This window comes from Wasmannia auropunctata, unplaced genomic scaffold (genome assembly GCF_000956235.1).
Source record: "Wasmannia auropunctata unplaced genomic scaffold, wasmannia.A_1.0 LD335988.1, whole genome shotgun sequence".
Lineage (NCBI taxonomy): Eukaryota > Metazoa > Arthropoda > Insecta > Hymenoptera > Formicidae > Wasmannia > Wasmannia auropunctata.
The window spans coordinates 825,557-839,082 of NW_012026902.1; the positions used below are offsets into that span (position 1 = coordinate 825,557).

Genomic DNA, 13,526 nt, shown 5'->3' on the forward strand with positions numbered 1-13,526 from the left:
ACCCAGATTCTCGGGATGCTGCGGGGATAAGTTGGGAGAAAGAATTGACTTCAACAAGCAAATAGAGATGTGTGTTTGACTCGGATTCCCAGGATGCTGCCGAATACAAGCTGCGAAAAAAATCACATTTAATAAGTAAACAAAACGGCCAACCGCTTAACGCAGAGCAAATATTAACAGTTGATTATCAGGCACGGGATCCCGCTTGATGTCAATATTCAAGAATTGCTTTTACTCGACGTTCGGACGCCGGTAAGCGTCTCTTAACCTTGGAACGACTTCAACCAAACTCCGATTAACTTAATCGGCGATTAATTCAACCGGCAGAACCGCTTATTGCAAAATTCCCGACTATATATATATATATTCGTCCTTCCAAACAATCTTTCTTTCCATGTATAAACGACAAAAGATTAATTACTGAAATACAAAAGATAAGTAAATCACTGATTAAGTTAATGGAGGGCTCGCGGTCGAGGTTAACTCTTATCATCTTATCTCGATCAACATCCTTCCGCGTACACGGTACAGTCTATCCGTCAATCAGGAACAACATGAGTTTCGTAATGCTATTGATCGATAAAATTACCTCGCAAAGTAGACAAACGATCTTGAGATTCGCGCAAGTACTTCCGGCTCGCTCGCGAAGATAAAATAATAACGACCGCGATTAGTGCCTTTCGCCGTGTCGTGCGCACTGCGCGTAGTAGTGCATGATAACGGATTTTCATAGAACGCGCGGGGGCCCTCGTCGGTATTCCCGATTCCGACAGTGACGACCGGTAATGAGGGGAGCGCGGTGTTCGCGCGAGATAGAACAGGTATGGTACATACGTAAAATACTCTCGCGGAGAGGTAAGATCGATACTTCGACCCACCGAAGCGGCAGATGTGACGACGCGAGATCATTCCGAATATCGGACATTTCAAAGTTTTCGACGATGAAAGCGCGACTTTAATTAATTCCGGCGATTCGCGGCGATTAATTCAACTGGCAGAATTGCTTCAAGCGGTCAGAATCTCGAAATATAATATAGATATATATATATATAATTAATTCCGAAAATCCATTCTTTTTCTACATATATGTATATATATATTCCAAACAACAAAAGATTCTCATAAACATGTCTATCGTTAATGAAATAATAATACAAATAAGATAACCTCGTTAATCGCCGTTTGGTCGAAGTCGCGGTCGTTGAAAAATCGCCAAAGTAATCTAGGTGGTTTCAATCAAGTCCCGGTTAACTTAATCGGCGATTAACTTGTCGAGCAACACCTGGTGGTACTCTGTCAACACGGACAACACGGATGGACTCATCTTCTCGTCGTTCGACACAGAAAGAAAGATTTCCAGCGAAACGCTGAATCGCAATAAGGTAGTCAAAAATTTTGGTGCGACGAGCAACTGCAGTGCCGATTAAGTCGCGCCCTCTGTTGCGTAACAGTAATTAGTAACATAGCAAATTGACGCTCCGCAGTCCGCGCTCCGCAGGTTCATGGAAATCGCTCCACGGAGCTTTCCGAGACAAAAAAACGGAGGCTTCCGAGAAGGAAACAATTGATGCGCGTTGTTGGCAGGTACATTTCGCACAATTTAGACTATTAATTATTTTCGACGAATAAAATTAATAATAATCCCGCGTACGCTGGGAAATTCTTTAGAAGGATCTAGAAAAATGCGGCGTATCGTTTGATTTATGGCGACTATATGGCGAGGCTTGGGAGATGAAAAACAGATGGAGCGATAGCCGAAGGATTCAAATTGCAACCGCTTATCGAGACATTCGGAGGAGGAGGAGGACCAGTCCGTCGCCCCGTTTTTGTCGGTCAGTGTCATATTTCCCGATAAACGATTAACGAACGTGAAAGGACTAGTTCGTGCGAGCTCTCGTCTCTCGGCGCTGAATCCTCGCGCAGCATCGGGCAAGCAGCGCTAATCGGGTCGTCGGCATCGCTCGGCGCCGACGACGGCGGCGCTCGCTCGCTCGCTCGTTCACTCCGCGCTCGTTGGCGCGTAATCGGGCAGGAGGAGGCGCCGGAGCGCTCGAGGTGGCGCGTGTCCGGGTAGCGCGCAGTCTACCGTTGACCGTTAACCCTTTCGCACGCAGGAGGGGTGCGTGGTACGTGCGCCAGCGCTGAACGCGATACGTCGTCCTCTCGTCGTAGTACGAGGTCGTGTCACACTTGTGTTGTCCCGCTCTTCCTAACCGCGAGGGAAGGTCCGGTCGTCGTGGGACATCCGCGCGGACCCCATCCCCGGGGAGTCTCGGGCGAGTTTGTCGGAGTTTGGTGTTCCCTACCGTTCCTCGCCACGATGAACGGGAGCGCGAGGAACGAGCGGTCGAACGTCGACGACATCGACGGCGCCTCCCTCGGCACCGACATTCTCAACCCCTTCGTGCATCGGCTCGAGCTCGGCTCGACCTACGAGAAGCTCAAGGTCAGTATCTCTCGAGAACGGCTTCCTTCCCTCCTCTCCCCCCCTCTTCCCCCGCCCGGGATCGATGCTCGGTGCGATTGCATTTTAGGGGATGCCGCCACCGCCGCCGCCGCCGCCGTCGTCGTGGCCCGTGAAACGGGTGTGCTTCGATCGCGGTGTCGAGAAAGTGCGCGTGAGTGTTGCAATTGTTTTTGCAGTTTTACGCGGAATTTCGCAGGCTCCGCGCTCGTACGCGATTGGATGCAGGCCGATAAAAAAATGGCTCGATGATCGACGTTGACGAAATAATTCGATCGTGCGACGAACTTGAAATTTAGGTAAATGATTACATTCTTTGGAAGAGTTGAGAAGACTGTTTTTCTTCAATGATTCAAATATCCTCTACTTCCAGTTCCGAATTGAGCGATAACGGCACGGGCATAATTTGGATGTAACAATACATGTAATGATTGTCACCGTTATATAAAATTGCATTGCAATTTCAGACTGTGGCGAAATAGGGACGCAGGAGGTAATATAATGCGAAAGAAAACACATTCGCGCGCGGGACGGCCGCGAGGAGATATCGCGCGGGGCACAGCGCAGGCCGGTTTTTCCTCAAGTTGGCCGCGGCGGCGACTTTCACGGCGCGGCGGGAATCGGCCAGGTCGTGCCGCCAATTTACGTGCCCGTTCATTGCATTCGACGCCCCAGCGGCTTGCCGTTTTTCCGGATAAAGGGATTTACGGCCGGATTGTCATCACGCCCGATGGTCCACGGCGCGCGAGAGGCGTGCGCCTGATCGCCGTATAATTTCCGCCCCACTTTCCTCGGCACGTTGTCGCGCCGTTAGGTTTCCAACGCGAAAACGCGATACGAATGTTAGTCACGTGCGTTAACCATGAACAAGGTCATCATCGAGCGATCGGGTACACTTGAGTTAGATGCTCCGATGCCTAATTTGCGAAAGTTTAACATAGGGTACTGTGTATCTCCCCCTCCCCCTTGTTTGGTTGTCGAACGTGATCATTATGCTTCCCCAAATCCTACCTGCTTCGGCATCATCGAGGCCGAGACGTGTCAATTTGTACATTTGCGTAACGCGCTTATTTTTATGTAAACAAGATCTCACTTTCCTTATACGCGCAGATTTCATCTGTGTTCAGATTTCTTAAATTTAAAGACCTGAACTATCGCGTCTAATTAGTCGGGATTGTTAACGATTAGAGAACAAAAAATGCTTCTTGCACTCGTTAAACCCGTTTCTTTCGTGTGTTCTAGTTTAGGCATTGCGAAAAACTGGGTCGCTGACTTTTTTTTTTTTTGGTCATTCACGTATTTTGTGAGCCATTAAAGTTGCAGCTTACGCTTTTCTAGCCGTTAAACACGATGCGAATAGCGGCTCCTTCGTGGACCGATGCTTTCTCTTGTTAAAACACCGAGTGAGGTCTCGAACGCGCGTAGAAAGCCCCGCATTCTAGATGTGGCGAGTGAATGAAGAACGGCATCGTTACTAACGGGATTTAAACTGGAATATCGTTTCGAGAATCTGAGAAAATCGACGAATTTGTATTTTCTTTTTTTAATTCGTGTCACATTCGCTCTCCTTTTACTCTCTCATCTTACTCATTTCGCTTTATAAACTGTAACATGTTCTGAATAATTACAGATTGTACCGTATTAATGTAACGTACAATTTTCTAGCGCAAGATAGTGCAATGCGGCCCTTAGGATTTACAGTTACGTCCGCAACAACTTTCTACACGAAAATCAGCGCATGACGGATGTGTGGAAGGCTTTCTTCGTTTTACTATCTGCGTGATATCCGATCAGAGTAATTCGGATCGAGCGCTCCTATTGTTCTTCCTTAAAAATTTTACTTCAGACATTCTCGTTTTGATACATCTACGTGCGAAGTTCGTCTTCAGTTTCTTCTCTAATCCATTGACCTAATTTTCAGTCACTTTTGTGCTCGCAGGAAAATTATGTCACAAGCAATCGCATTTCGATCTGGGTCGAGAATAATATTTATTTCATAACACGTAAATCCGATAGATATATTCTCGGTACCCGGCTTACTTTTGTACGTCACACATCCGTCGCGTCAAGTCTCGAGTCCTATTCAGCAACGTGAGACGAGATAGGCTAAAATACGGCCAAAGCACGGCTGGTTGTACGCCTAACGGAACAGCAAAACATAACGAACGGTACTCGCATCCCATCTCCTTTCTGCTCTTCATTCTTTCTTTCTCCTTCGTTTTGCGAGACGGGTAGCCGAAGCCTTCTGGTGGACGTGTCGTAACCTTGACCGCGTGAGACAAACGATAAGTTCGTCCGAGAGCCAATTACTTACCTGCGTGACCCATTTTTACTGCGATACTGCGAGGACATTCCGTCCGATTTAATGTATCTTTTAACGTGTTACGCCTGGAATGAATTTTTTTAATACATTTTAAATGTTAACGTCTACGCAATATTTAGAATACGTTTAATATGTGGCGATTGCGTTGCAACTACTGCAATTAGGAAAATTTAATCTCGAAAATGTGAAAAAAATAGGAACGAAGATATAAATAAGTATTCACGCTGACGGGTTCGCTCAGCTGTTCAGTATCATAAAAGCGAAAATATAGAGTTATCAATTATCAAAGCAAAGATCTCCGAATCGTGGATCAAAAATCAAACTTTGTTTTATCTGACTCTTCGATTTTACATTTGCGATAAACAATCGGAATATAACGATGTCAAATTCAAAGTCGGCTTATAGATGTAGGAATTGAATTTCCAATTTCAGAAAGAGACGACTGACGGGATGATGTTTTCGTGTTTCAGACGATATTCCTAACGATCGCCCTTCTGCCGTTCAGACTAGCCGCAATCACGACTTTGATGATCCTGGCGTGGCTATTGGCCTGCTTCGGTCTACACGGATTGTCGGAGGAGGATCTTCGACGTGCTCCTCTCAAGGGATGGAGGCGGTATGTTTGAAGGAAACCAAGCGGAGGGATAATCGCGGCGAGAAAGAACGATCCTCTTCCGCATTCTTTCACTTCTAATTCCGAGTTCTATCTCTACCATGCTATTTATATTAACACTGTCTCTTTCGGGGTCGCTTTTTAATCTCTATGCTGGTGTCATTTCGCTTTATTAGCAGATCTACGTTACGTAAATCTCCGATCTGTTAGCGTTTTTAGAGATCCTTGAATCTAGAACTTTTATAAATTTTTCTCAAAAATTAAGAATTACTATTTCTCAAAGATGTTTATTGCTTGTAGTTATACAGTGTACTTACAAGGAAACCTCGCAGTGTTAAATTTTGTTTTCAATGAAACTTTGTACACTTATAGGTTACGTGAATAGAATTTTAAATAATATGAATTTTTAAAAATATCAATTGATGATAAAAACGGTTTGAAGGGGTGAAATTATCCCTTGTAAAGGAGTTTTCAGTTTCTTTCGTTATATTTTGAAAACTGAGATATAAAAAAATGTTGTATTTTGTAAAATTTACAGTTATCTCTAGTTATTTAGGTTAATAGTATTTTTTTAAAATATTAACGTAAATAGATATAATTTTACTGTAAAATTTTTGTATAAAACATTTTTTGATATCTTGAAGTTTTCGAGATATAACAAAAAAAAACTGAAAACTGCTTTACATGTAAGTTATTTTAAACCATTTTTTAGAGCACTAGCACTACAGACGCGTGCTTTTATCTGTAATTGATGAAAATTACAAAAGTATAGAGAACTTTTAAGATAAAGCATGATAAAAAATACTAATTTTGTATTTTTCTGATATGAAACTTTGTACACTTATATAATATATATATATATATATATATATTATATAATATGTATACTATATTCGAGAAATGCGAGTTATCGACTTAACATACCTTTTTTTATTATGGATCAATTGATATTTTTTAAATTCATCTATTTACGTAAGCTATAAGTGTACAAAGTTTCATTAACAATAAAATTAGAATTTAACACTACGAGATTCCCTTGTTAGCAGATCCGAATTAAACGCACGGAAGATCATATTTTAAAACAATGCGATCAATGGCTGTTCATGATAGAAAGAGAGAGAGAGAGAGAGAGAGAGAGCGAGCGAGCGAATTAAAAATGCGTATCGTACGAGACAAGGTTGTATTTTCGCCTTTAACAAAGTCCTTGTCGGTGATTTTATTACTATTAAAATATGTTTGTGCTAAATGAAACGGTTCGTTCTCCGTCCTCTTGTAATAATTCACCAGTGTCTTGTAGTTGCGGATAATCAGTCGTGTTTCTAATTTATTGACATAGATAAAATTAACACGTATTTCCTCAATTTATGATTTTAAACATTGATTAATTTTAAGTCTTAAATTAGCAACTGAAACTGTCCAAGTGTCTCATATTGTTTTTTCTGTTGAAATTAGTAAACATAAACGAAAACCGCGGTGAGAGTTAAGTTGTGCTATTGCTTATTTATATCTTTTTCATAATTTAGTCATGCGTTACTGTCAAGGTCTTACAACAAGAAACGTCCATAAGACGACCTTGTACCATAATGAAAGGCTGTGACGGGTTCAGCTGGAAGAAATCTTTTCAAGTACTTTTAACTGGATATTGCACGCAGTGGTATCGCAGGTTTTTAAATTATTCAGGAGGCGGATATTTGTTTGGATTTATAGTGTTATTATAGTGTTACTGTCGAACCAGTTCTCATTTGAAGAACATAAATTGATGCTGCATTATTAATTAATTCGTATACGAGTGAAAGAATTTCTAGAGGAGTTCTCGATATAATAACATCAGAATATGTTGAAATATTTTTTCAAATTCCTGAAACTCGTCTAGATTTAAGGATCTCTACGAGCTAAAACAAATACAAATCGTTCGATTGAAATCGAATCTTCGAACTTTTAACTAAACCTAATTTTTCCGAGGAACGCTTATACGAGCCTCGCTAATCATTTTAGACTCCCTTACGAGAGTAGAGATAGAGAATTGCATCGGACGATGGTGCATGCGCATTGCAAATTAAACCACTTAAAAACAGAGACATGCGCGTCGTGATCTGCTGGATGATGCGGGCATTATTTCTCTGCGGTGGATTTCATCACCTGAAGGTCAAGGGCCGGAAGGCGGAGACTAAGGATGCACCGGTGCTGGCTCTCGCCCCGCATTCCAGCTTCTTCGATGCACTTCCGGTTGTATACCTTGGCGGGCCGAGCATCGTTGCCAAAGCGGAGAGTAGCCGCCTCCCTTTCTTTGGAAGTAGGTCGCATTGTTGTCTTTTGGTGAATTAAACTGACTAATAAGAGAGAAGTCGCAATGTGTTTTTTTTGTTCTCTCAAAGAAAGACTGATTTTAAAATAAAGTAAATTAGTGATCATGTCAGTGAAATTGCGAGAAAAAATTGTTGATTTTAAGGTCAAAGTGCAATATGTAAATAAAAATTTTAAAATTAGTTTTGCGACCTCTTTTCTTGGGAACGAAAGATTTCCGCTTGATTAGGTATTATAAAATCGCAATGTTCTGTTCTAATTATTGTACATATAACATTTGTGTATGCATATATGTGGTGGATGGGATTTATTCTTTAGCAACTAACTACGGTAGTTTTAACAATTGTCGCTAACTCGGCTTTTATACAGTGTGCGTTTTATTTTGTTTGACAGGTAACTTAATAGGTCACGGTTAAAGTTACAGGAGCATTAATGGAGAATTTTTATTAATTTAATATATTTTATTAAATTAATTGAATAACATGTACTTGTTAACTCTGATACATTACTGAATATCTTTGTCCATAAATTTACATTGTGCAAAATGTTATCTAAAAGTTAAAGGTCAAGCTAGAAACTAAGTTGAATACCGGCACGCGTGTATTGTATTAGACGAAAAAGGAAGCGCGGAATGCTCGTGTATAATTTTAAATTCTACGAAGCGCTAACAATCATCGAAATTTGGATTACCAATCAAACGCTTTCACTGTCTTTTTGTTCCTTTTCTATCGCTCGATCGCGTATAGAAAGTTCATCGGACGTGCTACTCGCTCGTAAACGTATTTCCCCTTTTTCGCAGTACGATTTGAGTTTATATAGTCGACACACTTTGCTCTTGCAATATCCCCGCGTTCTCCTCTCGTAACGATACTGTCAAGTCGTGGACGCGTCTTCGTCGGTACTACGATATTAAAATACTTTGGAGATTCAGTATCCAGTACTCTCAGTGATTCCATCGCATGTATCTTTGTCGGTTGAAACCCGCAGAAAATTAGTACCATGGATATGTTTCGTGGGCCGACTCACTTACCAGGCCGGCGGAATGAAAATCGTGGTCCGAGGGAAACAGGCTTCCCGAACGGAAGCCCCGATTCTGGTCCTTGCGCCGCACTCGACCTTTATCGACGGCGGCATCGTTTACGTCACCGGATTCCCTTCGATCATCGTCAGGCGAGAGTCGGGATTGAATCCGTTTATCGGAAGTAGGTGATGACACTCCTGTTTCTTTTGCTTTCTCTATTTTCTGTAAATTTACTGATATATTTATGTTCAAGTTATATTATACTTATAAGATATATTATATTTATGACATTGAATATTTGTGCGTGATTAGACTTGTGCCGAGTAAAATGATAATAATGTCAAGGTATGCATACTGAAGAGAAGTCGTTGAAGTCGTCGAGACCTGTACTATAATACGTGAGATCTTTTTAAACGAAAATTCGGGGCCTTAAGCATTATCGGCATTGTTAACGATCGCCGTAACTTCAAAACCGCACAACGAAAAAGATAATTATTATGTCCAATGTGGTACATACGGTATATTATTGTATCGTTATTGTTTTATTGCCGCATATAGATAGCAATTGTATTGTCTCGTATAGATAGCAATGTCAATTAAACACACTCAACTGTGGATCGTCATTACTTTGTGAAAGTTGAATATTAATTTGTCAAAAATGTTACATTATTGATATCCTTTTAGAAGTAATAACGTTGTGTTTCATATTTATCAATGAATCCCATTCACCATTGTATAACGAATGATTTTGGAGTGGATATACTTGTAAGAATTCTGTTACTTAACAATCTGATTGCAGTTTAACGAAACAATGATCCGTTTACTTATGCAAACTTGCAAAATAATCAGTCGCAAGTTTCCGCAAGGATGTTGCAATGAGTTTCCGGTCTTAGGTAGTTATTGACTGATCGGCTTTAATTATAACCGATCATGGCAAATCATTCGCAACGTTTTCTTACAAGCGTATCACTTCGAAATAAGTTCTCTTATGCAACGAAGCTATAAAAGATAATTGGCTCAATCAATTCGAATAAATTCAAGTGAGATCCACGCGTCGTATGGATAACTCATCAACTTTTATGTATGCAGAACTCATCAACTATACACAGCCGGTTTACGTGTGGAGGGAAGATCCGAATTCTCGGCAGAATACTATCAAGGAGATTATTGAGAGGACTACCTCCAAGGAGGATTGGCCGCAGGTAAGCAGAATATTAAATTATTAATGAAGTTTATGCATGCAAAATGTGTAAGCGTCAGTAAGAGAGGGAGAGACTTTATAAATATATACATAGAATATTTATAAATAGAATTAACGCGCACGCCGCGGCATGCTATGATCCGGTCTGACGTTTACTAATAAACATTATGATATCTCTCTCTCTCTCTCTCTCTCTCTCTCTCTCTCAAGATGTTTCGCGTGTATATTACATAGCAGTTGAGAATATTTTTTAAAATTTATTAGTAACTCGAAAAAGTTTAAATAGCATTCGTGATATTTTTTCCCTGCTTTGGATATGTTCCCTGAAGTATTGACATGTTACTCTCATACGGAGTTTATAAAGTTTGTAGAACTCAGGTTTATAAAGTTCGCGGAAGTTGCAGTCTTTTATGATGTTCTCAATAATTCATGGGTGCAAGATGCACGCGAGCTTACAATCAAGACGCAAATCGCTACCTTCGCCGTCTACTGGTGCAATTGACCCGCGACTATTCTCCGCAGGTTATGATATTTCCCGAAGGAACCTGTACAAACCGGTCATGCTTGATTACGTTCAAATCGGGCGCCTTTTATCCCGGTGTACCGGTGCAACCAGTGTGCATCAGGTATCCCAACAAATTGGACACGGTAACGTGGACGTGGGAAGGCCCTGGCGCGTAAGTATAGAGCAAAGAGAGCCGTCTTCCGTCTTCCTTTTTATTTTACTATTTGTTTTTCGTTACTGCACGCTTTATCAATTGCTTTACATCCGTTGCAGATTGAAATTACTGTGGTTGACGTTAACGCAGTTAAACAGCAGCTGCGAGATCGAATTTCTTCCCGTTTATAATCCGAGCGAGGCGGAGAAACTGGATCCCAAACTGTATGCGAATAATGTACGACGTCTTATGGCAGAGTGAGTTTTTTGTGCACAATGGACCGGAAGTCCTGAAAATGTATAAGATCTCCGGTAATATTTTTTGCTTGATTTTGACAGGGCACTGAAAATTCCCGTTTCCGATTACACGTACGACGACTGCCGGATCATTAGAAAGGCCCATCAGTTACATCTTTCGCATGCGTCCAATATCGTGAAAAGCCATAAACTTCGGTACAAATTAGGGTAAGTGACGAATAATAGTATAAACGTTACATAATTAATTTGTTACAATTTAGATAATTCCATTCATCTATTATAGTTTAGTGGCATCGAAAACGGAAGAAGAACTCGTCCAAAAGAAGAGGAACAACTTTGGCGAGGTGAATCTGCAAGAGTTTGCGCAGATCCTTAGATTGGACGATAAGGATCCAACCACTCAACAACTGTTTCGCATTCACGACAAGGTCCGTATATATAACATGAAATTTAAATATTGTACGTAATATATATGAATTAATTTAATAATAAAAAAAAAAGAATTCTTACGTATATATATCATTTTGTAGTTCGGACAAGGAAAGATCGATCTTGAAGAGTATATCTTTACCGTGTTGGCGATGGCGAACGCGTCTTCCGAACTAGACAAGGTCGAGATTGCATTCAACGTAAGTGCGGACTGTTTAAGTATAAGTCTATCGTATGTACATAGAATATACATGTAAACTTTTTATTTTTACACGATCACATTGTGCCATAGATATGCGGCTCGAAAACACCGACGCGTTTGACCCAATCGGAACTCAGGAAAGCCTTGAGGTTATCGATACGCATACAACCGGAGGAATCCGACAGGATTTTTCAGCACGCCAGAAGCGACATGAACGCTTGCACAGTGAGCTTTGGTAAACACTTTTGATCACGAGATATTTATTTTGTCTCAACGTTTGACGTTCCTGTTTCTTCATCGCAGCTATATTCAGTGTTAAAAAAGAAAGTTATACGTATTTATTAACATGACTGAAAGGAAAAGTTTTTCATATACTTTCTCACAATTTATATTAGCGAATTCGAGTGATGACGTACGAAAAAAAACCAATTTATTTGTAACGTATAGTATAAGAAAAAATATCACATGATTCGTCGTTTCTGACATAATTATAAACCGATGTGGTTGCTGTGAGAAAACAGGCGTCTTAATATATCGCGAGGTGAGAATCTTTTATTCAAGTCTATTTATTTCTTGCAGACGATGTTCTGACGCAACTGTCGAACCGAACGGAGTACGGGCATTTATTCGCCGCGAGTAACGAAAGCGCGAAGAAGGCCATTTGAAAGTGTCTTCTAGAGCCCGATGATTCTTCTAGAGATCATCGAGGCAGGCCTTTCCTTAGTCCCATCTGCTCCACTCCCGTATGAGAAACGTATCCAAGATGCTTCGAGGATTTTAAAGCAAAACTTTTGTCGTCTGCGGAAGCTGCAGTTGCACGTAAGCGGCAATTTAGACAGCTAGCCCGTGTCTTTCCTATAATCCCGTAAATTAGAAGAAGTCGAGAATTTAGCGACTTAGAATTTTAAGTAGGAACCTAAAATTCTAAGATTCGAGGATTCTAAATGATTTTAGATTTGATAATTCATCAATTAATTTAGTTATGAAGGTTCTAGAATCCGCGGATGTGAAAATCCAAAGATACGCGACGTATCCTAGATGCCGAGAATTTAAAGATTCGAGGATCTCACGATCTAGAGGTCGAAGATATCGAGACTTGAAGATCGAAAGATCCTGTGATCGAATGTTTGGAAAATGGAAAAGCCTAAGGATCTGAAGAAGCAACTATTTTAGGAACTGTACATTTGAGAGATAAGTTAGAATATGGAGATTCAAGGATCCTGTGAGGCACATTTTCAATTGAAGATCTACGAGTGTCAAATTACGAAAAAAAAACCGATTCTTGCACTTTTTGATGTACAGTACACAATATTATATATAGTATACAGTTAAGTGAGCCGATCATTAAGCTTCTTGCTAGCTCGAAGGGATTTTGTGTATCTACGACGTAGAGCTTGGACGCGCATTTAGAGGAAAAGGAGAACAGGTAACGACATAATTTATTTTTCGACCGGTGATCCGATATACCGCAATATTCGGTGCACATGTACAGACATGCGATCATGCACGGGGACATGATGATATACATATACGCTAAATTGTGTACATACTTGTTGCACACCATGAACCGGCACGTATGTAAACACACACACACACACACAAGCGTAAGAATAGACAAAGAGATTGTGCGAATCGATCGTGTATACCGTCTATGTATGCGCGCGCAAGTGCATTCATGTGTGTACGTGTAGACGTATGTATGTATATAGAAAGAAAATATGTGTATGTGTGTATAGTCAAAGAAAGATTATCCACTTTGTAATTTCTGTATATGAACGAAATGGCCAAAGTTAAAACAGCGCGCATTGTTAGCGGTCATTCTGAGTTAAAAAAAAAACTGATATGTTGAGTTATAGAACATTTTACTACAACGTATGTTGAAATAACAGTATTTATTGAACCGAAACTTTTGTTTTCAGTTAATTGAATTATTATACTGAGATGATAACTTTTAGCCAAAGAAATTATTTATATTTTGTTGAATGGAATGGAACAAGTATTATACGAACGCGATTAACGATTATATATTAAAAATAATTTTTAATTTAATTTT

The 13,526-nt window shown here is 40.4% G+C and overlaps 1 protein-coding gene and 1 long non-coding RNA gene across 8 annotated transcripts; one reads left to right on the plus strand and one right to left on the minus strand.

Moving 5' to 3' along the window:
- The first annotated feature begins 1,511 nt into the window (after positions 1–1,511).
- Positions 1,512–13,379, plus strand: LOC105454140 (1-acylglycerophosphocholine O-acyltransferase 1). Of its 7 annotated transcripts, none has more exons than XM_011696536.1 (13): positions 1,512–1,584; positions 1,669–1,832; positions 2,115–2,446; positions 5,258–5,403; positions 7,476–7,693; positions 9,815–9,927; positions 10,449–10,603; positions 10,705–10,842; positions 10,924–11,049; positions 11,126–11,270; positions 11,373–11,471; positions 11,564–11,708; positions 12,053–13,379. In XM_011696536.1, exons 3-13 carry the CDS (start codon positions 2,321–2,323, stop codon positions 12,136–12,138), a joined length of 1,497 nt encoding a protein of 498 aa, XP_011694838.1. In that variant the 5' UTR covers positions 1,512–1,584; positions 1,669–1,832; positions 2,115–2,320; the 3' UTR covers positions 12,139–13,379. The 7 variants fall into 7 exon arrangements, 6 of the variants coding, with proteins under 6 accessions (XP_011694838.1, XP_011694839.1, XP_011694841.1 ...); XM_011696537.1 differs by having other exon boundaries at positions 1,569–1,584; positions 1,672–1,832; XR_974954.1 differs by lacking the exons at positions 1,512–1,584; positions 1,669–1,832 and having other exon boundaries at positions 2,011–2,446; positions 12,053–12,292; positions 12,462–13,379.
- Positions 3,965–4,593, minus strand: LOC105454141. Its single transcript, XR_974955.1, has 2 exons — positions 4,505–4,593; positions 3,965–4,435 (listed from the first exon to the last, which is right to left on the minus strand). It is a non-coding gene; the product is annotated as an uncharacterized LOC105454141 (long non-coding RNA).
- Positions 13,380–13,526: the final 147 nt, after the last annotated feature.

What these genes read in the sequence shown, in the direction of transcription:
- LOC105454140 (XM_011696536.1), top strand. Translation starts at nt 2,321, where the DNA reads ATGAACGGGAGCGCGAGGAACGAGCGGTCGAACGTCGACGACATCGAC. An exon ending in CCTCTCAAGGGATGGAGGCG is followed by an intron (nt 5,404 to 7,475) that starts GTATGTTTGAAG and finishes ACTTAAAAACAG; the next exon opens with AGACATGCGCGTCGTGATCT. An exon ending in CCGCCTCCCTTTCTTTGGAA is followed by an intron (nt 7,694 to 9,814) that starts GTAGGTCGCATT and finishes TTATGTATGCAG; the next exon opens with AACTCATCAACTATACACAG.